The sequence below is a fragment of the Spermophilus citellus genome (assembly GCF_964194105.1).
Source record: "Spermophilus citellus genome assembly, chromosome: 3".
Lineage (NCBI taxonomy): Eukaryota > Metazoa > Chordata > Mammalia > Rodentia > Sciuridae > Spermophilus > Spermophilus citellus.
This window is the reverse complement of record NC_138184.1, coordinates 167,579,745-167,605,875: the sequence shown is the minus strand read 5'-3', so window position 1 is coordinate 167,605,875 and position 26,131 is coordinate 167,579,745. Positions and strand designations below refer to the sequence as shown.

The window sequence follows — 26,131 nt, the reverse complement described above, 5'->3', positions numbered from 1 at the left end:
AAAGAAATAAAAATTAGAGAAAGTGACTGACCATCCACACCACATGAAAACTTGCAGTAAAATGAAGATAGGAGCTGACATCATGGTACAGGCACGACTCGTTGTGCATATAAGTTGATCCTATTAATAACGGGCAAAGTAGCAAGTACAGGGAAAGGAAAGAAAACACAGAAAAGAAGACATACAAGATGAGATTTCATGCAATTTGCTGGCAATTAGCAGTTAATGTGAGCCTCCATCCAGAGCAGATTCACAGTGACCATTGCAAATAAGCATTACCAAAATACTCCACTGCTAAAGAAACATATTATTAGCACACCAAGCTACTGAGCAAGAGCTGTACTTTCACACACAACCCAATACACAATTTATGGGAACTTGAATGGTTGGAAATTTTTGTCTGAGTCAAATATTTTTAATTTGTTGGTCAAAATATACAGCCCTTAGAAGGAAATTGTTTTAGGGCATAGGTTTTGTATATCATTTTTAAAGTTCATCTGAGTAAACTGTCTTTGCACTGTTGAAGGTTGGTCACAAATAATTGATGAGTGAAGTTTCCCTAAGGGTACCTAAGGGTAAAACTGAAAAACAACTCAGTTATAATTCTGAATCATTTTCACTATCAAGATGACTAGTCAGAACTCATCACAGAGATATCTGGGATTTACTGTTTAACAGCTCTTGCATTTTTAATCCTATTCTCTACCACTAAGTTTATTTTCTTTGCCCCATTTTTAATTAATATTACCTAGTTACCTAGTATGTGTCTATGAAAATGCCTTATTCTCTGTGGAACAAATGTGGCTATGTATACACCTGAGTAGCTAAACCTATTCTAAATAAATAAATATTCTAAAAATAAACATTCATCAAGGGCTGTTCTGACATGCTATTAGAATAGCCAATTCATGCCCCATATGTACATGCTCATTGTTGTGAGCAAGCCACTCACTACACAGACATAATCGAAAATCAGAATTGTAAAATATTATACTTAAAATCATTAAAATAAGTGGACATAGATTTTTATCTGGCTTTTGAGATGAAAATAATTTTAGCTGGATGCAGTGGCATATGTCTCTAATCCCAATGACTTGGGAGCCTGAGGCAGAAAGAACATAAGTTTGAGGCCAACCTCAGCATTCGAGCAAGATCCTGTCTCAAAATAAAAAGGTCTGGGGATGCATCTCAATGTTAAAGTGCCCTAGGTTTAATAATAATAATAATAATAATATTTTTTTAAAAATAATAATAGTTTTTAAAGTATATTTTTAAAGTTTATTATATACATAGTAACAATAGTATTTATTAGAGAAAGACACTTGAATTATAGCAAAAATAGTGATGATCATCTTTAAATAACATATATTAAAGATGCTTTGCAGTATTTCATCAAACTAATTCTGTATAACTGACCTGTTATATTTCAAATAATAGAGAAAAACATTAATACAATCTAGAGAAATAATACAAATCTAATATCTGATAGAATCAGAAACTATGTAAAACAAAGCAGGACATTAGCTATATACTAAGTTCTAAAACAGACTGAGTGAAGACTAAACACAAACTAACATAAATATCATAATCAAAATAACTTTTGTATTTTCAGGGTTTAAATATAAATGAAGGTAGGCAATACATACACCATAAGTAACAGTCACTAGAAGTTCTTATTTATCAGAAAGTCTTTAAAATCATCAAATTTGTGACCTTGAATTATTAGTAAATTGACTGGAGTTGTGTTTGAAAGTACAATTTCTGTGGGAAAGACAGAGAGAAGAAGCAACTATTAAGTTTATGCTAACCATGGAAACTACTGAAATGAAAAATCTGAACTAGCAAGTACATCATGCTAATGAGAAAAACTATGAATAGGACATTGTGCTTGAGTTAAAATTGAAGCTTATCTCCTTAAGTTCTTGTGGACAATGACCATTAAGTTATAATGTTTTAATCCAGTGAAAGCATTGTCTTACCAGGACATTGTCATCGAAGCAGACCTCAGGCCCTTTCCGGTATCTGGGTCGTTTAACCATATCACAGGGGTCTGGACCATCCGCTAAAGAGACTCGTTAAGGACATTTTTTTTTTTTCCACACAATTAAAAAAGTACAATGAAATGAGTTTATTCCCACAAGCAAGCAAGAGACATCTATGCCATCACTTTCATACAACACAATCAACCTGATAACTTGGGGATTTTAATGGTGTGTGAACAGCATAATCAGTTTGTACATTTAAACCACATTTTGGGTGAGGGAACCATTCTTCCCTTGTGGGGATCATAGTACTCTAATGATCATAAACAATATGACAAGGATAAAATAATTAAGATGGTTTTGTGTTCTGAACATCTGACATCAAAGGATACAAGTCTGCTCAGCTTGTATAAGCAGCCGTGTGTCACAAGGACATGTGCCTTTGCTCTCCACCATTATGAATATCAAGTTGGTGTTCATAAGCTTTTCCACGTGAAAGATTCTGAAAAACAAATGTTAAAGTATCACATAAAATGAAAAGTAACTTTAGGGGGAAAGAATAGAAGTTTCCCAAAATTGTCACATATTTAAACGAGAAGCAAAATATGACTTTGAAACACAAAATATCACTATTAACAAATTAGTACAGCAGAATGAGTATGATTTTAGAAAAGAGATGACCACACTCTTATTTATAAGCATGGACATATTACCTCTTGCAAATTAATGGTAAATATCTATGGCAATTTTAAAGTGTTATAGGGCATTATGTAAAATTGTGGATGTGTAACCGACGTGATTCTGCAATCTGCATTTGGGGTAAAATTGGGGGTTCATAACCCACTTCAATCTAAGGTATGAAATATGATATGTCAAGAGCTTTGTAATGTTGTGAACAACCAATAAAAAATTAAAAAAAAAAAGAAAAAAAAATAAAGTGTTAGACTTCATTGCAAAATCTGTACTAATTATTGTTGACATTTGGGGAGAAAAGTTTAATTTGTTATGTTTAAAGACCTCTAAAAGTTTGCCAAAGATGCCTTATTTTATAGGTAAGAAAATGAGGAGCACAAAAGTGCTGTGCCCAAGCTAAGGGCAGAATAAAGACTAGATTAATAATGCTCAGCAAGCTTTCTGTGAAGATGGAAATGTTTTCTACTCTGTTCAATAGGGAATACTTTAGTCAAGAAACTATGAAGCACTTGAAATGTGACATGTGTGACTGAGGCACAGTACTTTAATTAATTTCATTTCACTTTAATGGAAATTTAAATAGCCACTTGTGGCTGGTAACTCCTACATTGGACAATACAGAGACAGAATCAAGAGCTTTAAATTCCATCCTATTTTAGCCATACCCTAAGGTGCATCTGTTCTCCTGTGCAACCAAAGTAAAAATGCAAAATACCACTAAAGAAATTTTATTATGATTACATGTTTTCCCTAGAAATGGAATTTCACTACTTTTTTCCACTGAACTTGGAACACAAACATAAGCAAATCAAAACCATGACTCAAATGTCTTGAATATATATATTCAAGACTATATATATATATATATATATATATATATATATATATATATATATAGAGAGAGAGAGAGAGAGAGAGAGAGAGAGAAACCTTATGTATTAACTTAGTCTGTGAGGTATGCATTGTTATTATTGGACCTCAGTTAACAGTTAATGACAGGTCCAAGGACCCTAAACTCTGATGTCTACATGTCACTTGCTACAAGTCCATTTCCTTGCAGTTAATGGCTTACAGTGCTCCAAACAAGTTGATCTGCTTTTTTTATTTCATGTTTGACTTCTCCCTATTCCTCTCCTATTCATACCCTCTACCTCCTTCTTGGACATAGTTGTTTTCAAAATTAAGTCATAAAACACACTAACCATGTTTATTAAAATTCATGATAACCCCTTCTTTAAAAGAAAAAAAAAATACTTCAACTGTTATAGACTGCCTTTCCAAATCCCCTAGCAACTAACTGTTTCAGCCTTTACATGATCTCAGATTACCTTGCCTCCTCATATTTCTCTATCCTCTGTTAACATTTCTTCTGTAGTAACTTGCATTCTGTCTCTAAAAGTAAAATGTCCCAACTCTGTGCTATGAAAGCTGTGACTTGCTGCTGAGTTCTCAGGAATCCTGTGGCACATGGATTATCACTTTCCCCTCAAACCTTCTAAAGTCTTCCTCTTGCCTTCTTCTCTTTCCCATTATAACCAATTACATTTTCCATCTCTTCCAAAAGATTTTAAAGATGTTTTGTAAATACTAATGTTAACCATGACCTTATGAAATGATATTTTATCCCTATTTCCTTCAGTTTCAAGTCAAAGATAATATTCAATTCTTCATATCAGAGATAACCAGAGGTAAAAACAAAGCAAAGAAAAACCCCAGACTGTGGTTTTGAAAACCTGTTTAGTTACCTTATGTGAAAAGAAACCATGTTTGGCTTATAACTACTGATATAATTTAAGTTAATTATATTAGAGTTAATATAATTCTTTAACTTTCTCTATGTTAGAAGATTTTAAATATGGATTTTTTTAAAATGAAATTTAAAATTTTCTGTTCTGCCTACAATAAAGCCAATTATCCTAATCATGTAATTACAACTTGTAATATTTAGAATTTTAAAATTTATAAATTTTGAAGCTTATAACGACTGACGTTTCAGTTTAAAACAATGACACGTCTAACTCCAATGACAGTCCATTCTTTTCCGTAATGATTATGAAAGTGAATGCAATTTCTTAGTGAAATCAAGGAACAAAATACCTGGAACAGTTTCCACAATCCAATACACCACTGAATGATTTACTGTCGTTATCAAAGAAATACTGGGTTTGTTCTGTTATGCAGCTCTGCTTTGATAGGGAGGCAGTAAAGTCGTCATCCTCCATCTCAACTGTGGGAATCAAAACAAAGATCATATTTGTCAGGATGAACCCAACTACTATGTATAACAATAAAACTCTAATGAAAAATATTTAAAAAAAGAAAAAAGATAACCACCATGAGGGGACACTAGTCAGTCCCCAGAGTCATTTCTCACAGGGCAAAATTAATGTGGAAGGCTACAAGCTTCAATTGACCTGTTTATCCTCACAGCCTGTAAAAGGTACCCAATAAGTATCCATAAAATAAATGTATTGCCAAATAGAGGCCAATGTGAACTAGGGAATTGTTGATGAAAACTTCAATCTGCCAAAATGTCAAATGGATGATCTTTTTCTCACAAACAAACATTTGCTCTTTGAGCTTACTGAACTCAGCACATCTAAAAAGAAATTTTGATAGTTGTTAACATCTGACCATTTACATACCTGCCTCCAGGAGCCGTGGGAAAGTCAAACTCAAGAGAAACTGCTGGAGAATAGACCTGAATTTTTAAAATGAATAATTACTATAAATTTTATAATAAAATACGAGTATTTTTGCAAGTATACATGCACGTAAGTACATATTTCCTTCTTATTGATTTGAGAAAATTTTAGAGTTTGTTCATTGAAAAAGGATTGGAGCATTCTCATATAAGTATATCTTAGGTTATATAAAATACTGAAACTTTTAAAAATCATGAAGTCATGAAGACAGAGGTGTCTGAAGCCAAGTTTGAGACATAAATGTGTGAAAGGAGCTGAATATGCAGTACTATCATACAGGACTGGTAACTCTAACAAGGAGAATGTCAGTATTTCAGGTTTTTATGTACAGGATTTTCTGTTTGGCTTTTAAAACAATGTTGAAACAAAAAATGACCTTGTTTATTCCACAGAATTGGGCTTGTGAGCTATTTGTTATAAAGAATATATTTGTGATATATAATGTGACATTCATGAAATAATTTGTATATAAATTATACAAAGAGCATATGGCACATTTCAGCTTCATTATAAAAGACAATTGATCCAAATCTTGTACAGAATCATCTGGAACAGAATCATTTAGAAAAGGCAGGGTAGACTTGAGCCAAAAAATATGATAAAGTATTTTGGATCACTACAAGATATAGAAAACATTCTTACTATACAAATATTTTCAACATACCCAGAAATATCATTCTTGGGGGAAAAAAAGGAGTGTTTTTATCTAAAATATGCTTTACCACTTTAATAGAATGATATGATCATTTAATTTTAACTGGAAAAACCTCAATATCAAATGAATTGTACAGATTCATCTACATGGAATAAGGAAAAGAAAATATAGTAGGGTGACAATATAAAATTTTTTAAAAAAGTTAAAAAAAAAAGAAAAAAAGGGAGGAGGAAATAATAAGTCCTAGACACAAGATGTAGCTCAGTGACTGTCTGGTTAGGAAAAAAGAACAAGGAATGTGACTTTCCAGATTTCCCACAGTGTCTCCATAGACAGTTTAAACAACTCTTTTCCATAGGTAACAGGACAGAGGTGGGAGTGGGAGGTAGGAGAAATGAATCAGCGGGAAGAAAACTGAATTCATTTCAGCAACATGATGACTCTAAAACTGTCAATTTCTGTAATAATAGTAAAAGAGTAGAAAAGTGTCATCATGTTACACATTGGATCAATGTAGATATCTAATTTGGATGTTAAAGAAAATAAATAATAACTTTCATAATAAGTATAAAACAAGGAAAAATATGCATATTTTTTCTCTAGAGAAGGTGAGGTTTCATTGATCATAACATTGTTTTCATGTAAAGAAATTAATTGTGAATCTCTTATGATCATTTAAGAACAACTCTTTATAAATATTTTCAGTATGTATTATGGGAAATGAAAAATTACTTTAATTTACCTGTCACAAAATTCATAATTTCATCAAATATTTTACTATTTTAAAACAACTTTTTTTCTTTACTAATAAAACTAAAAATCTGACTTACCAGGCAGCAGCAGTGGCCCACCAGCCAATTTGTAATATGTCTGCTATTGATGGCTATAAAAATAATAAAAATGTCATTATGCTGATCTATTCTTGAATGTCCCATTAAATTAATTCACCCATGGATGATACTGACCACATATGCGGAGCGATGTCCTGCTCCCTGCTTTGGTGCAGCACCGGGCTCACATACTGACTGATAATCGTAAGATTTGTTAAAAGCATAAACTGATATATTAACCAGGTGTCTCATCAAACTTGGATCAATCTCTCCAAAAAATCGTCCAATCTGATAAAGAAAAAAAATAACAAAGTTTCAAATTTAAGCCAAACATGAACAGCTGAATCAATACAGTGAAAAGAAATACAACTAAGAAATTGTGAACCAAAACAAGGGCTTAGAAACAAGGGCAAATGAGAAACCTGCATGTGGCAATGTGAAAAGAACCAAAATGAGATTAAGTATTCTCATTACTCAGTTTATTTTATTTGTGGGTCAAATGGGCACAGATTATTACACATCAATGTCACAGTAAAATGCATCCTAGGTTAGTAAAATGGCATTGGTCATGGGAAACCAGGAGATGTGGGTCAGATGGCTCAGAGTTGCAGTTAAAAAGGCCTAGAGATTTAATGTGCAAGCGAAGACTGCAGTTAATAATATTGTGTTATATACTGGAAATGTGATTTTAGGTGTTCTTCCCACCTCCCAAAAAGGATAATTATGTCAGATTGTTAATTGAATTGACTGTAGTAATAATCATGTATCAAAGCATCTTGTTGTATATGTTAAATAAATACAACGAAACACAAAGCAAATGCCTTCCAGGAAATGATAAGTAGCATATAAAAGAGATGTGGTGAGCTGTGGGGAGACTCACCTAAAGGGACAATCTTTAGCTATTTAGGTCTAACAAAGAAACAACTGTTATTCAATAAATAGTCTAGTGTATAGATATCTTTTGATATGGAGAGAGAGAGAGAGAGAGAGAGAGAGAGAGAGAGAGAGAGAGAGAGCTTGCACACAAGAAACACAGATTCAAAATGAGAATTTCTTGGGTGAGCCTAATAGCCTATATGATGCCAATTTGTAAATTTGAAACTAGAAAATAGTGTTCAACTAGTCACATATTAAGGTAGATGCTATCAACTGATAAATATTTAATATGCAATAACTTTTAAAATTTTTAAAGTTGAAAATAAGTCCATATCATGTTAAAGTCTTTAATGATAACTATTGGTGACAAAAAGTAAAAGTGATTAGAAAACAAAGAAAAGCTACATTTAGCATGTATGTATTATAGTTTACATTATATTAATCACTTGAAAATTTATGTGGCATGAATAAAATAATGTATCAATTTATATACACTGTTTGTAGTGGTTCTGTAATGTTGATCACCAAAATACGCATTAGAAACCCGTACCTCCTTCTTGAGTTACATACCTGATTAGTATATTCATCATGATTTGCCATCAAAAGAAACCCACCATCATCTAGAATCACACAATCCATTACCTATCAAAATAAAAATAATAGTCAACACACTATAGGAAGAGTTAAAGACTGCACTATCATTATTCTGTTATTTGTTAATGATCAGAACAACAAAAATAGGGAAAAATCAACTATTTTTCTTTAGCATATATGTATAGGAAATTCTGATAAAATTATAGGAAAGCATATATTGATATTAAATCACAAGGGCTTGATATCCATTCCACCAAATATCCAATTAATCTTTATCACATAAGTCATATAAATGATCCAGGAAATTGGACAAAAATATTTGATGATATGTCACTATTTCATCATTTTAAATATATATTTAGTATTATGAGAAGAAAAAATATTTATAAACCAGTTCCTGTTACAATTTAGCTATTAGGTTTCCTCCTAAAATTTATGTGTGAAACAGTAAAAGAAAGTTTTGAGGTGCAATGATTGCATTATGAGAGTCTTAATCAGTGCATTAATCTCCCGATAGGGATTAATTTGGTAATTGTAAGCAGGTAGTGTGGCTGGAGGAACTGGGTGGATTGGGCCATGCCTTTGGGGTTTATATTTTGTCTGTGGTGAGGAAAGCTCACTGTCTGCTTCCTGATGTGATATCCTGAGCCACATTCCTTCACCCCACTCTTCTGAAATAATGTTCGGTCTAATCTCAGGCCTCAAGGAATGGAGCAAACTGTCCATGGATTGAGACCTCTGAAGCTGTGAACCCTAAATAAACTTTTTCCTTCTCTAACTTTTCTTGTCAGAAAAGTTTTTGGTCATAGCAAACTGAAAAAACTGACAAAAACCATAAATATATGCTAGGAGCCACAAGCAAATATACGATGTATGGCACCTTTGGTTGTAAAGTGACGCCAGCTAGCCACTGAGATGATTATGTTAAGATTTACATTCATATGGAAATTGGACTCCCGCTGTTCACCTTGGCCTGCTACCGGACTCATGTTACGGGACTCATGGAGAGTTCCCACTGGTTGGGGAAGGATAGTAGGAGGGAATTCCGGGGGAGGTCCGGGGGACCCCCGGTTCCGGGAAACGCGGTTCCGGTGGAGGCCCGCGTGGGAGGACCGGGTTTGGCTTGCCAGCGCCTACAGAGTATTGGCGGCTTTTTCAAAATAAAGTTTTGTTCCTGCTTGAGTGGCTCGTGATTCTGTGCCCAGCCAAGACTGCGGCAAATATACTTCACAGATTAAAAAGGAAAAATCAATCAAGGGATTATAACTATTTTAAATTTTTGTATTAAAAATGTTTGGTTGGATAATTATAGATTAAAAGATGAAAACAAAATCCTTATGGCTGAGTTAAAAAAAAGTTCACCCTTAAATGTAGGAAAAGTTACCACCCAGTTTAAAAATAAGAAAATGTGTGTGTGTGTGTGTGTGTGTGTGTGTTTATATTGCATATTTTTGTATTTTGTATTTTTTTAATTTTTTAAATATATAAGGACTGAATTCAGAGATGCTTAACCACTGAGAAATATCCCCAGACCTTGCCATTTTTTTATTTGGAAACAGGGTCTTGCTAAGTTTCTGAGGCTAGCTTTGAACTTGTGATCCTCCTACCTTACCTTCCAGCACCACTAGGATTATAGGCTTGCATCACTGGGCCCAGAGAAAATCAATAACTTTTAATAAATAAAAACACATTGCTTACCATTTGGGAACATAATACATTTCCCTAATGTGGAAGTACCTTGTTAGAACCTTTGCTTTAAAAAAACACCTGCTAAATAGTCTAAAAAATGAGAAAGCTAGAAAAACAATTAAAATTACTGGCTTATAATATTGCAGATGTAGAAATGATACCCCTGTTTCTCTTGGACATTTCACATAAAAAGATAGAAGAAAATTGTGGGATTTGTCATCCTTTATAATCCTTGCCATTATCAAGTATTATATTTGCAGCCTCTTCAATTTTTGAACAGTTAATCCACATTTTCTTTTTTAATTTCTCAAAGAGAAATGGGAGTAATACAAAATAATCCGATACTTGTAAACAAAATTTTGAAATAACCTATGTAACTATAAACTATATAATTATTTTTAAGTTTAGTTAAAAAAATGTTTTCCATTACTATATAACAGTGTGAACAAATAAAAAGAAAGTGCAGAAGATGAGTGAAGACTACATTGGGAACCAAAAGATTGCTTTGGTTGGAAATTACCCATCCAGAAATACAGCTAAAGACAAGTATGGAAAAAGAATCTAATATATATATATTTTTAATCTACCCATACTACATGAATATTTTAAAAGGCATTTATGGCTAGAAATTAGTTCTTCTCTCTCAGTGATAGGGCACTTGCCTAGCATATATAAGGCCCTGGCTTTAATACTCTGCACTGCCAAATAAGAAAAATATAAAATAAAATTAGGAATCGAAAGCACATAAATTCAAATTCATACCTATTTCCATTCATACCTATTTCACATTTCCACAGAATCTTTTTAGCATAAGATTAAAAATTCATATACCCCTTTTTATCTTTAAAGTCTCAGTGAGCAAGAGTAACACTATAACCTACTGTAGTTAAATATATTTTTAAAGAGTTTTCTTACATCACTGTTTCTTTTGCAGTCACAAACTGGACCAGCACACTGAAAGACAGGGACACAATTATCATTTCACACTTTTTGAAAAAGTTGATTTCAAATATATTAAGTAACATTAATTAGTATTAATTATGATTGTTATAATTAGAGTTTTGGAATGATTTATCTAGAATAAAATAATAGTCTAGTTCATAAGAGAAAGTTTTAGCATAAGAAATATCAATCAAAATATATAGTAGCATATCAAGTCATAAATTTGAACTACCTTTTTATTTATTAATTTAAACAAAAAGCTTCAAAAAATACGAATAAATATTTCTATTTTAATATAGTGTCACTAAAAAATATTTTGTCATTGTATAATGGTATTTTTTCTAGGTTGAATTTTTACAATATTAAGTATAACATAAAAATTTTTAAAAAAATTATCTTACCGGATCCCTGATTGAGGTTTTGGTGAAATTCTCTATCCAAGAATTTACATCAATTTTGATTCCAACAACTGAAAAATAATTTTAATTAATTTAAAGTGATAATTAGGTATACTAGCACTTTTGATATTTTATACAATAGCAAATAAATGATGGTTTGAAATATAATATTCTTATAAAGATGTATTTCTTAGCGTCTTCATTAAGAAATAATGTAAATAGCTCTCAAACTATTCCATAAACTGTAATTAATATTCATAAAACAGTTTTATTTGACAACCAGAATCTGGCCAATTAATTAATACTATAAGCTAAAAAAAGGAGTGTCAGGGATAACTTCATCAACATGAAGTCATTCAAGCAGTATATTTTAAGAGGCTGCCCTAATCCTATCAGTACATGTGATTGGTGCTTAGGAAATACTTATTGATAGAGTGGGTAGATGAGTGAGCACATGGGCAAGTGAACCAGTTGCTAAGAGAATAACTGATGGAGTTAAGGAAGGACGAAGTGAATGAGAGAATGTGGGAAGGAGTGAATTCATGAAGTAGAATCACCCTCAGTAACATCAAAACAATCTCCCTACTTCCATCTGACCCAATTTTAATATATGCTCTTTCTAAACTTCATACAATACTGAATCCCATAGTGAAAAAATAAAAAAGATAGTATTGCATTTGTCCACTTCCAATTCTCATTGATCCTAAGTTTTACAATGTTTTTCTTTGTTCAATTATTTTACCAAAAATCATTTTCCATATTTTATTGTACATGCAATAGAGCCCTATCTTTCTTTTTCAGATATATAGTAATCTAGGGTATAGGTTACCTATGATGTATCTTTTCCCCCAGTGATAAAAACCTAATGCTTTAAGTTTAAATTATTAAAAATATTTACAACCTTGGCCACATAATATTGTGTGTATTGAAAGTAGGAGAGCATGATATGGTCACAAGATCAATTCTAGATTTAATATTTTGTATTTGAAATTCTGATATATCACACTAAATGTGATACATTACACTAAAGTGATTGCATAAACTTAAGTATATTAACATATCCACTTTGAAAATTCTTCAATTTTGTATACTATCAAGTTAATTTTATCTCCAATTTTATATTTAACTATGTTTTTAATTCTGGTCATGTTTATATGTACTTATATGCTTACCCGCAGGTTTAAGAAGTTTTCCTTGGATAGAGATTTCCACAGCTTTGCTTACCATAATGCCTGATTCATATGCACCTGGTCCACTTTCTAAAAAATAAAAATCAGACCAATCTAGATAAATCATAAAACTGATTTCTTCAATGGATTTCAATTTCTTCAATGGATACAATATAGTGTTTTTCTTAAAAATTCTAGCATATAGCCAAGCATGGTGGCACACACCTGTAATCCCAGCAGCCCCAGGAGGCTAAAGCAGATGGATCACAATTTCAAAGCTAGTATCCACAATATAATAAAGTCCTAAACAACTTAGGGAGACCCTGTCTCAAAATTAAAAATAAAAAAAGGACTGGAGATGTGGCTCAGTGGTTGAGTACCTCTGAGTTCAACCACAGGTGCTAAAAAGAAAAAAAAATCTTGCATATAAAATCTATAAGAGGCATGTCATCTCTTCTTTCTCTCATCTTCCTTTATATACTGGGTTAACTGGAAGTCCATGAATTGATATCTGTTGATTTAGGAGCATGAATTACTCAATTTGATTTTATCTTATTTCACAGTGTCAAAGATGAACACAAACACAGTCACATCAATGTTTATAGCAGCACAATTCACAATAGCTATATGGTGGAGCCAACCTAGCTGGATGGATGGATAAAAAATGTGGCATATATACACAATGGAATTTTACTCAGCAATAAAAGAGAATAAAATCATGGAATTTGCAGGTAAATGGTGGGTGTTGGAGAAGATAATGCTAAGTGAAGTTAGCCAATACCAAAAAAACAAATGCCAAATGTTTTCTCTGATATAAGTAGGCTGACTCATAGTGAGGTAGGGAGGGGGAGCATGGGAGGAATAGATGAATTCTAGATAGGGAAGAGGGGTGGGAGGGAAAGGGAGTGGGCAGGGGATCAGCAAGGATGGTGGAATGTGATGGACATTATTATCTAACGTATGTTTATGAAGACACGAATTGGGTGTCAACATACTTTAGATACAGAGATATGAAAACTTGTGGTATATATGTGCAATAAGAATTGTAATGCAAAAATAAAAAAATAAAAAACCCAAACTACATGCATAAAGACATGAATTGGCATGAACATACTTTATATACAAACATATGAAAAATTGTGCTGTATATGAATAATAAGAATTGTAATGCATTCTGCTGTCATGTATTTAAAAAAATAAAATCAATTTTAATAAATAAATAAATCAAAAAATAAAACTGAAAAAAAAGATCAACACCAAATCTCTGCTTTATGACATCTGCAAAAATATTGGGTAGGCTGCCAAATTGGAGTAGGAAGAATGACTTTGGATTCATAACACTACTTTGCCTTTTAAAAACCCTTGGACCAAACTGAAATTCTCTAAACTTCAGTTTTGACACTTGTAAAAACAGGAGTAAAAAATACCTATGCTCAGACAAAGCTCAGGAGAATTAAATTAGAAAGTCTTTTTTTTTTGTAAAGAACCTGATAAAATAGTTTAAAAGATGAGCTATTATTTTTATAAATGCTACCTTATGTAATTAATACTGATAAAATGCAATTAATCAACTATTTAATTCATTAAACATTCTTTCACATATTTTCAGCTCTGACATGAAGGATGAACTACATATGTTTCTATTTATTAAGCTGCCTGCTAGATATGCTATTCTACATTACTTTGCTATGCATGCATTTTACCTCTTAAACTAAATGGATGTTTCTTTTCTATTTTCCTAATGCTTTGCATATGCTGTGGCTTAATAATGACTATTCTGAGCAGTTAACATAAAATATATTGACTGGGGAAGAGAAGGTAGTAACAATAATTTGCTTTAAAAAACATAATTGAGAAAACTGAGTTCCAAAGCAATACTTACTGTTAAAGTAGGGAGCAGTGAAAACATAGTTATCGTTATCAAGGCTCCTTTTGTAGAAGCTGTCCTCATATGTCTCAGGATTTTCTTGCCAATTTTCTCCAGCCCTAAGGAGGAAATGGCTCATCATTTGTACTCTTTAAAGTCCCAGATAACCTACTCTCCCTTTGTGGAAATACTGAACTTTATACATGCATCTATCCCTTAGGTGTGTATAGGGAAATTAGTGGATAATGTAATGGATACTCATTATAAGCAATATATCAGCATGTCATTATATGAAGAATCAGAAAAAGCTGAATCCTAATTTTAGCCTGCTATTTGCTTGTATGAAATTATGGATAAGTCAGTTAATAAGTTAATTAATATTAATAGCCTTGGTGACTACTCAGGGTACTGAAGGAACTACTCTTAAGATAAACAGAAATTGAATGCATTAAAGAAAAATGAAACATTGAAAAGCTACACCACTGTTGCTGACAAGTTATCATCATTTGCTCACTTAATAGTTGGGCTTGTGTCTACAAAAAGTCTCCTTCAACCACTAATGAATTTTGTAATAAATACATATGACTAGCAACAGTACCATTGAAGGATCCTATGATATCTTTTTTCAAATAAATGGGATACTATAATAATATAAGCACATTAAACAATGACTCTAATTTGATCTACGAAAATGATCAGTTGCTCTCAAGAAGGCTTCCTTATATAGTCTTGGCACAATCCTTTGTAAGGTACTTATTTTTACAGATGTTATTTGAACTTACTCTTTGGGATAAACTCTGGTAATCCCACCATCAGTCACAACAAACCGAGCTTTCACTCCCTTGCTGGAACAGAAGATTAAAAGAAGGAAATGTTTTATTAAATTTAATCAAAGATATTATGTTAGGTGTGGGTGACACAAAAAGAAATAAAGCAAGTTCTTAAAAGAAGTCAAGGTAAACATAGTTGCAAAACTATGTTTCAATAATTGAAACATAATAATTGAAGAATCTCTGAAGTAAGTACTTAAAGGAGTATGTTTAAAGAAGTCATCTCATTCTAAGGAATGATGAGCTCATGAATAATTTTGAAGTCCAAGCTAGAGAACTCCATCATTATCTTCAAATTAGAACTCCGTTTTCGAAGTATGATTCTGGCATGTGTGTATTGTGTGAAGAATAGACTGGAAGCTGTGGTTGGAGGCATGGGGAGCATGAAACACAGAAAAATCAGTTGCTGAAATTTCTTAAGGTCCTAAGAACCCATTTTTATGAGGAAAAAAGGAAAACTTTGTTAGAAAGATTCAGCATTTAAAAATTGAGTAGAAATAGGGTGGGGAGATTATGAATGAGAATCTTAATCAGATTTCTCATTTTCTAGACTGGATATATGGGAGACACTATTAGAAAGCCAACTAAATATTCACTAGAAATCCTGTTTCACTAAAAACACAGAAGCATACAAACATGCCAATTAATTTGATTATTCACACTGAAGTATAAAGCTGAGTAATAGCAGATATTAATACTGAAATACACCCACCTGAGAAAGCAGGTTGTCAACAGTTGTAAAATGCTTTTCTTGAGAAATTATTATTAAGGACAAAAAATAAACTTGAATTTTTTGAGACCTATTGTCCAAAATATTTGAAGGAAGAAGCAAAATTAATAAAAACAAATACTTACATATTTTTCTGCTTGCTCCAGTAATTTTGGACAAGTTCATTTGTAAAGCCTGCATCCAGTAAGATTCTATTAATCAAATCTGTATTACCTAATAGAAAAATGATATATTCAATTATACCCACATTGTTTTTTTAATGAGTACAACACTAAAACAAATGTATTTTCTGTTTTCAAAAGCAATTTAGACTGAATATTCCCATGAATTTAAAAATGATATTCCATATTAATTTTGCCATATTTTTTGAGATATGGCTGGAATTAGCAGTAGAAAAGCCAATTCCGAAAGAAAAAAAAAAAAACTTTTGTAAAATCAGCATTATCTTGACTTAAAATATTTTTTTTTAAATCAAAGGGACACTTAAAATATATCATGTTGACAAATGATGAGGAAAGAGACTTCCTTCTTTGCTTTTAGTTTAGTTCTGTAGATTAGCATGGTGGTTCCAAACTAAAAAAAAAGGTTCATAGAAAATTTTAATGAATCTCATTTTTTTTGTACATAACTGTGTGTGTGTGTGTGTGTGTGTGTGTGTGTGTGTGTGTAGATTTAGATATACAGATATCTGATAGGATTGGTAATTCTGAAATCATCAAGTAAAAATATTAAACAAAAATTACTTTCTGCTTTCATTTTCATTTATTTTTGTAATAAAATGTATTTTAATTAGGAACATAAGAAAATCATGGAATAAATTTGACTTTATGAAAAATTCAATAAACATCCTTTTTTGTTTTGGAGCACGGCAAGGAACAAAATGGCCATCATAGATCAGCTCTCCTCTGAGACTGGGTTCTGGAACCTACTGTGTTGGTTCAATAGCACAGGATGCAGGTTGTCCTTTCTGTGTACCCAAAGAGCATATCAACGCAAATTCAAGATAAAGAAGGGAATAGATGCGGAGGACTGAAGGTTAAATAAACAGTGTTACTGTCTTCCTGTTCTGCTTGCTCCTCTACTCTAAGCCCATGAAGCTCTGAAACAATCTAAGATACCCTCTCTAAAATTTCTCATTTATTTTACAATCTCATTTTATTCAAATAAGTAATGTATGGTATTAGTTAATATCCAATTACTGTAAGAAGTTTAATAGGCTGGAAACATTTTAATTAGTTTAATTTTTCTTTCATATGGGATTGGAGGATCAATTTAATTCATATTTTTGACTAAATTTCAATTCATTCTAGGAGCTATCTTACATTATTTTAGAAACTGCATTACTTTTAAAAATAGCGCACTTGGAAATTAAATCGTGTATTTTAATCGTCTCCAGTCCTTTTAGGTAAAACAAATGAGACTATTATTCTAATTTGTAATATAAATCAAGGTTATAAGCAATTTTATAATTTTGCTCATCATTTCACTGTGCCCCAAGTGTCTTGAAATATGTTTTCTGAAGCTGGTTAAATACAATATATAAATTTTCAGCATTACCCTTTACATTTTTATACACTTAGTTTCTCATAAACAATAGTTAAAGGAAAAGGAGGAAGGATGTGAGGACAACAATAAATCTATATAATAAACATTTAGGTAAGTTAGTAAATTCATTTAGACTTTAGGAAGAATTGTAATTTCACTAGTGGACCAAGTAAAGGTACTTTTACAAAGCAAAATCTATTTTGATCACAGATTTCAATGGCTGATATCTACTTTTCAAGTTTAATGTTATTTGATAAAGAAAGAAAAAAATATTTAAAAATATAAGTTCACAAATATGATCTCTTTTCTACAATTAAAAAAATCCTATACTTTTTTCTGTTCTTCACTATATATATATATTTATCTCAAATATTTTCTATTTGGTTGTAAGGGAGGCAGATAAAAGGAAGAGACTGAAGAAAAGACAAAAACACTATGGATCATACAGAAAGCATTTTTAATAACATATCTGCACTTCCCTAAGAAGTGCAGTAGAAAAAGAGAGTGATTCCAATTTTCATGATGTTCTGAAGATTACAAGTTAAGATAAACATTTATGATAAATTTGTCATTTCACATGAGAGTATACATTAATTTTGGTATTCAATTCAAGTACTATTAAACAACCTTATTTCAGTTCTCTCTTAGGCATGCTTATTACTTGTTGATAGGGAATGACATAAAATAACATGAGAAGGCTGTGGTTCAATAAAGTGAGCTTTCACTGAGAAGAAAGGTTTGGAATCATCCTGTTAAGGTAGGATCAGTGGTGACCTCAGCTGCCCAGGATATGTTTTTAGAGTGGTTCCTAGAAGTCATTTGCAAATCTGAGCTATGGAGGCGCTAGGAAGTCATTTCTGCTTGTATGTGATAAATTTAGAGACAGCTTTAAGAAAATGGGGTTTTCACTTTGATACGTGATAAAGTGCTTTGTTTAGATAGAGAGAGAGGGGGAGAGAAGGGAATAGGAGGAGACAAAGGAAAGAAGGGAGAGGGATAAAATAGTTAACTTTACCATAAAAAAATTCATAGAGTATATAAGTAAATGAGCACACCAATAAACTAATACGATTATCATAATGTTCAATATAAACCATGATTTAACCACTCTAGGTAAAAAAAAAACTACACTTAAGCAATTACTGCAAATTAATATATACTTACATGATGGGTTGTTTGGAGTTTTTCGATCAATAAACTCATTGAAATTTAAAAGAAATTCAGTGTTGTTATCAGATGGTTTAAGGTCAATGCAATAATCTCTGAAAAAATATATTTTAGAATATTAGGTATCAAAATCAAAACTTTACAGGGTAATTACAGGTAGCAGAAGCAATATTTTTCCCCCTTTTTACTAGATGCATGACTTTGTAAGCCTTGTTACCTCTATTTCCTCATCTCCATAACAGAATAGTTTGTCAGTAAGTGGTGAGATTATAGAAATCCAGGTTTTGTTTTATTAAATAAACTATTGCATATTGAAGGTTTTACAGTTCTCATCTAGAAATTAAAACAGAAATCTAAATGTCCATTAAAATATTAATAAATTCTTTATATAGTAAGACTATAATGAGAAGTTATTATATTTAAAAATTGTGAAATAGTGGCAAGTTTTAAATATTTGTATCTTTAATTCCTAATTGGAGATTAATGCAGACAAGTATTCTCTGCATTTGAACAACTGCAAGATTTTGTTTTGATATATGAAGAAGCTATGTTGTCACAAATAAAATTTTGATCCTCTATCTTGCATTTGAATCAATCTCTTATGCATCCATTATTTTCTAGCATCATAAAATTGATTATTTGGAAAATATAAGTTGTGTAGAAATTCCAAGTGATGACACATTTCATTATATAATATTGAAAATTTGCATCCATTAATATTACCACTGATGTCACCAGTTAGGTCTGTATTGGGAAATTGTCATCTTGCTCTCATGGAAACAGCTTTCCCAAAATTCTGATTTTTTTTTTTTTTTTTTTTTTTTTTTTGCTTGAAAGCCTGGATTTTGTCATTGGCAACAAATATGTTTACTTGTTTTCTTCAGGGTAAAAGTCTCACTAATTCACTTTTGAAAAATGTCTGCCATTTTTTTCAGGTAAACATTTCATTTTTTAAAAAGGAAAAAGGCACTTAGTTCATCTCCCAATTCAAACAACAGATAAGTGCTCTTCTTTGAGGCATCCAAGCTATTCTCAGATGTTGAAATACTTTTAGCTTTATCAAATAGAATGATAAAATACAGAAAATTGTCCCTTTTTATAGGGGAAAACTTTTATAAACTAAATGATTCTTAGTGCTTCAATTGTGTGTATTTTAAAGGAAGATTGGCTTTTGCCCTAATGCAGCAGCAGCACCTGGGGTCTTACGAATGCTACCAGTGCTCATAGTGACTGGCTTGATTCACATTTAGGTATGATGTTTACTGTTGCTTTTGCACTGTTGGCACAAGTTTCAATATCAATACAAGGAAGAAGGCAAACAACATTTAATATCATTATGAAAATAACATGGACCCTCTGGAACCCATAGGGTCCTGCAAACCTTAATTTGATAACTGCAGTTTGAAATGATTTGGAAATTTAGAATAAACATAAGACAACATAAACACACACAAAAAAACTCAACAATGATAATTTTGTAGGTTAATACATCCAACAAAATAATCAAATATTCAATATAAAATACGAATAAATAGAAAACATCTTCAAATGCAAAACCTCAGAAAATAAAGCAGAACAGACAAACTGTTTGAACTTCAACAACAATGCAACATTCTTGGTTTACAAAAAGAGGCAAGGTTTAGAAAGTATAGCCAGGTGTGGTGGCACACATCTGTAGTCAAAGGTACTAAGGGAGGCCAAGGCAAGAGGATTCTGAGCTGGAGGGCAGGGTTGGCAACTTAGCAAAACTCAATCTCAAAAAAAAAAAAAAAAAAAAAAAAAGTGTTTTTACATGACTTGAACTCTGAGATACTGAGAGAGCTAAATTTGACTTCTTCCCATAATGCTATGCTATTTTAGAAATAACACCAGCCTGTAAATCAAAAGACTAATACAGTGAATTATGATCTCACAGAATTAGAAGTTGGTGGCAAAGTTTAAGAAGGGCTAAACAAAATGTTGCAAATATTTTTTAATAAAACCATTTCTGGAATACTACTTTTATTTGCAAGCCATTTCTAAAATTATTTTGTTCACTTAATCTGGAAATAACCTTATCAAAAAATATGTAACATTTTAAAGGTGAAGAAATAGATTCAAAGAGGTAAAGAGATTTCTGCAAAGGCACTTAATATCATATCTCTTCTGAGGAGAAGCCTATCTTCAGATCCCTAACTAGTGTGTTTCCTTCACGAAATAAGCTTAGAATTTTCACTTTGTGAACTTTCATTGCCACAAAACTGGAAGCCAAAAGCATCTTTGACCTCTATCCATAGAAGGTTTTTTCGTGTTGTGACCACTCTACTTAGATAATTTTTTTTTAATCCTTGCAGGCTCAGCTGTGCTCAATTTTAAACTAGTCTAAACATATTATCTACCTTTTGATGTTTAGTAGTGCAATGCTATGGACATGTTGAAACTACCAATAGAGAATTATTGAATCAAAATAGAAACAAAGTAGGAATAATTTATATAAGGGAAGCGGGTGGAATGAGTTCCCCTGTAAGAATGATCCAGAGGACAACAGAGAATCACACACCACAGAGCGCCTGACTGAAGTTATTTGAGACATAGAATGTGTGACTAGACAGCCAGCACTATTGTTGGTTAGTGAGCCTAATGACTGTTCCCCACAAGGCTGGGAGCTTGAAAACTCAAAAAGTATCAATCATCCTTTCTTAAGTTCTGGTCCCAAAGGAGCAATGCTGTGACAGTGGGTGGCAATAACTGTGGTTAACAAAACAGCCAAGCCATTTCCCTCCAGAAACATGCAAAGACCTTCCTAATACACATTCTATATGACAATGTTTCTTGAAAAGAAGAAATCAATTTTGTGCACATTGATCATTATTAATTTCTCTCAGGAAGAAAATTCCTTAGTGTAGATGAGGCGATAAGATGGAGAAATGCTCAGATGACTATAAAGGTAAAAAATAAAATTTCAATTTGCTTAAAATTCCATCAAGGCCAGAAAGCTATGTCTTTTGGTCATTTTGTGTTTCTGATTAATGGGATTTGTAATGTAAATGGCTTTGAAACTAACCACAAACCAGAAGGAACTTTGAAAGAACTATGGTGTTAGAAATTTGGCAAATTAGAGAAAGTCTACTATTAGTGTGTCCTTGTTCTTTTCCTATTTTTCAATAAATTCTATTATATTCCAAAAAATTGGCAAATTATTTCTAGAATATCCAAAGGGAGTTTGTTTACTTTCTACTCAAGAATATGTATAATGTAGGTCATACATCATAATTTAGCAGTTAACTATAGGCTACCACATATTGCTATTTCTTTCTCATCCTAACTCCTGCTTATTTCTGCTTATCCAAGAAAATAGTAAAATTAATCCATGTTTTAGACTTTGCATGCTCTCTTGATAGGTAGTAGACAGATGTGTGCAGCAGAACATGTATTTAAGGGAAGAATTCTATAATGTGACCCCACTGTGCTGACTTCTGGATGCTTTATTTAAAAAGAAATTTACCTGCAGCCCTGCCTGGATTAAGCCACTAGGATATATTACATTGCTCAGCAATCAACCTGATATCCCCAGGCTTGAAATGCTAATAAGAAGAACAAGGTTATCCTATCAATTTTGTGACCAGTCCACAGACCACTCACTCCCTGAGTGCTAAAACTCAGGGAGATCAGAATAATTCCCTTAATCATAAAATCTGTAAGTACAGATTTCAGTTAGAACTAGTCAGCATGGGCCAAAGTGACTTAGAGTTACCCTGGATCTTTTCCATGCACAGTAGGGACTTAGAAGTTTGATGCAGTCTTGCTGTCAATAAAAAATCTAGAAGTGGACCTGAGTGGGACTCTCTGGAATCCTCCTTGGCACCCCCCAATAATACTGGAGGGCAGCAGGATCAGGCCCTCCTTTCCTTTCAAAGGACCCACTCTCTCCCTAAGTCACTTTTCCATCCCTTCTAATAAAGTTTGCTATTCTTTTCTCAAGTCTCCATTCTTGCCTGGAATCCTCTCAGACAAGAAAAGAATTCTGAGTAGGGACTGCTGCTTTGTTCTGGCTCTGCCAGTGGTGGGTCACCTCTGCAAAGTTATGACTGCATGCCTCTTAAAGATTGGAATCTTGCTCCATGCATTTACATTCTCAGTGTTTTCCTTTCATAGTAGTTTTAAAATTGAATGAAACTGAAGCCATTGTCTATTAATCAGAATCCAATAATTCATTTAGAAATTAACAAAAATGGTTTATGCTCAAATTTGCCAGCTATTTTAAAACACTTTTTAAACAGCCTTTATTAAATAATATTCCTCATAATATTCCTCATACAGCTACTAATACCTCCTACTACAACTTTAAAGATAACTAATACTTATTTAGAGTTCATATCTTATTAAGAGCTATGATAAATACTTTCTAGGCATTATCTTATTTAAAGTAATAAGAACTCTATAAGGAAGGTATTATTTTGCAAATTAAAAAACTAAGGTACAGAGGATTTGAGTAATAGCCACAAAAATGAAGACCTGAAAAGCAGACTCATATATGTACAGTCTTGCTCTAAAGCTTGCCTATTGTTTCTCATTAAATATAGCATCAGAAAAAACTTTACAACAGCCACACAAATATCTCTATTCTTAGTTTTATTTCCTAAACTCCAATTTTATATCACTTTGAGTATATATTCGATACTCACTTTTCCAAGAACTCTTCCCTACAAAAATTGTACTGGGTGTTCTTTTCAGATCCCTTTGCATTTACATCTTCAATGTACATATAATAGCTTGGAGTACCAAGAAAATTGGGTCAAATCTCATCTTATTTAACATATCTAAAAGTGTTTCCTTGGGCTGGGGATGTGGCTCAAGCGGTAGCGTGCTCGCTTGGCATGCGTGCAGCCCGGGTTCGATCCTCAGCACCACATACCAACAAAGATGTTGTGTCCGCCGAGAACTAAAAAATAAATATTAAAAAAAAATTCTCTCTCTCTCACTCTCTCTCCTCTCTCACTCTCTCTTAAAAAAAAAAGACTTTAAAAGTGTTTCCTGATCTGTGAAATGGGATCATAACACTCATTTATTATAGAGTTATTATTACAGAACAGGAAATATTCTGTTCAAAACAGCATTTAGCATATATTGAGGTGAACACTCATTGATTTGTCCTAAAAGCTACAATTCTTCCATGTATTTAGTCAATTAATAACATTATTCATTTTAGGTATGAATTAGTAAGTGGAAGGATAAAAAACACAATTTTAATTTTAAGAAAAAAACTTGAACATGAGACAGGTTGCATATGAAAACGCAAGCATATTCTTCCCCATTTTTGCTGCTAAGGTTTGAGTGACTGTGGAGGAGAATCTAGCAAATGAGAAGCACAGAGGATAATATCCAACAGGAATGAAAATATCAGTGGAAATGTCAAGTGTACTTAAGAGAAAGAAACTGAGCAACAAGAAAATACTGGTCAGCAGAGGAGACAGAGAACAGTCTCTGTCTCAGGAAGTAAGAGAGGAAGTAAGAAGTAAGAGAGGAAGTAAGAGAACCAGAGCAGTGTGACATCAAGAAAGAGGAGGAAGAGAATGCAGAAGGGAACACTCCAAAAACACTTCCAAAGCTGAGTATTTTTTTACCTTTTATTTTTTTTCAATTTTATTTTATTGGTTCTTCTTAGTTATATATAACATTAGAATCCATCTTGAAATTATAGAAGCATAGGATATATTGTGTTCTAATGAGGACCCTGGGCATGATGGTAGGGTATACTTAGATAGAGTCATATGTGTTCATAGGAAAAATATGTTAGATTTTATTCTGTTCTCTTTCCTATTCCTATCCCTCTTTCCTTTCATTCCCCTTTGTCCAATTTAATCAACTTCTCTCCTTCATCTTTCCCCCTTTATTATGGTTTAACTTCCACATATCAGCAAAAATTTCAACCTTTGGATTTTGGGAGATTGGATTATTTCATTTAGCCTGTTATTGTCCAGATCCATCCATTTACTGGCAAATGTCATAAAGTCACTCTTATTTAAGGCTGAGTAATATTCCATTGTGTGTATATACTACAATTTATTTATCCATTCATCTGTAGATGGGCATCTAGGTTTGTTCAATAGCTTAGCTATTGTGAATTGTGATGCTATAAACATTGATGTGGTTATGTCACTATAACATGATGATTTAATTTTTTTTGGATATATGCTGAGGAGTGGGATAACTGGGTCAAATGGTGGAATTTTTTGAGGAATTACTGAGCAAGCTTTTTAACTGCCAATTTTTAAAATGTTACATTTACTCCCTATTTCAAGTAGAATCAGAATTCAGAAATTTGCTTACATAAAAATAAAAGAGTAATCACTGAGAACAATTTTTATGAGCCCTTTTGGGTTCTTAGAATAGTTTCTTCAAGATGTCTGAAAAATCAATAATACAAATCTTGACATCTATTTAATACTTTATCCTACACTAATGAGAATGCTGTATGTGTGTGCTATAGAGTAGAAGTCAAAAGCTAAGAAAAAAGAATACTCATGGATTATTGCATAGTTTCAAATAATCATAGAAAAGAGAGGTAGGTATAAAAGCTACATATTAGGGATAAAGAAAGGAGATTATAAGAGAAAATTAAAATTGAGTAGGAGAAAAAAGTTCATGTGGATAATCATGTGAGGCAATGTCACAATATTAAAGTAGTTCCCCAGAAATCTGTGTTAAACAAAAATCAATTATGAGTTTCAAACTTTCCAAATGTTTGCATATAAATACACATCTGTATTTACACATATCTATGTATACTTATGTATGCGTATGTATGTGAGATAAATATATATGTCATATTTTTGCATATGTGTATAAATATGTGTGCATATACTATGTATATATTCAAAAGTGCAAATGCATCAATACATAATTCTCCACTACTATTTGGTATATTTTTAGTTCCATAAGAGCAAAGTCTACATCTATCCCATTCACCATTGTGTGCTTGAATTATACATAGCAATTGTTCAGTAAGTATCTGAATAAATAAATGAATGGATAACCAGGATATTGTACAGTTTTAAAAAGTAATTGTCTTAGGTTTCATAATTTGACATAGGATTAAACCAAAGTAGTTTTGACTCCAATTCAGAATAAATGTTAAAGGACTTACCCAACCAAAAAGCTATAAAAAAGGAAAGCAAAACATGAAAAGCCCCAAACCAACCTTGGTGCTATGAATGTATAGCCAGATTCTTCAAAGTTATCTGGCTTCAGGGTTTCGGAATCTGCAAAGATAATGTCACAGATTAAATAAACAACAAGTACCCATTCCAAGATTCTATGACAATAAGAATGCATTAGAAAGATTACCTAGTAAGAAAAATTAAAAAATAAAAACAGACTACTTATATCCAAAAGGTGAAACAAGTTAAAAACCATAAAGGTCCTTAATGCTTCCCAATATAGTAATAATGCCATATCATGGTTTTACTTAACTACCTGA

The 26,131-nt window shown here is 32.2% G+C and overlaps 1 protein-coding gene across 3 annotated transcripts in view; it reads right to left on the bottom strand.

The window, feature by feature from the left end:
* CACNA2D1 (calcium voltage-gated channel auxiliary subunit alpha2delta 1) overlaps positions 1 to 26,131 on the bottom strand; it is a 483,532-nt gene that overhangs the window by 9,232 nt on the left and 448,169 nt on the right. For all 3 annotated transcript variants that reach the window (XM_081286479.1, XM_081286480.1, XM_081286478.1), the window contains 15 exons: positions 25,853 to 25,913; positions 18,670 to 18,767; positions 16,086 to 16,173; positions 15,183 to 15,245; positions 14,416 to 14,519; positions 12,537 to 12,623; positions 11,368 to 11,435; positions 10,940 to 10,978; positions 8,312 to 8,383; positions 7,001 to 7,153; positions 6,866 to 6,918; positions 5,321 to 5,376; positions 4,773 to 4,902; positions 2,375 to 2,484; positions 1,980 to 2,062 (listed from right to left, as the gene is read on the bottom strand). In XM_081286479.1, the coding sequence (XP_081142605.1) occupies positions 1,980 to 2,062; positions 2,375 to 2,484; positions 4,773 to 4,902; positions 5,321 to 5,376; positions 6,866 to 6,918; positions 7,001 to 7,153; positions 8,312 to 8,383; positions 10,940 to 10,978; positions 11,368 to 11,435; positions 12,537 to 12,623; positions 14,416 to 14,519; positions 15,183 to 15,245; positions 16,086 to 16,173; positions 18,670 to 18,767; positions 25,853 to 25,913 (1,265 nt within the window). The remainder of the gene's footprint in view (positions 1 to 1,979; positions 2,063 to 2,374; positions 2,485 to 4,772; positions 4,903 to 5,320; positions 5,377 to 6,865; positions 6,919 to 7,000; positions 7,154 to 8,311; positions 8,384 to 10,939; positions 10,979 to 11,367; positions 11,436 to 12,536; positions 12,624 to 14,415; positions 14,520 to 15,182; positions 15,246 to 16,085; positions 16,174 to 18,669; positions 18,768 to 25,852; positions 25,914 to 26,131) is intronic.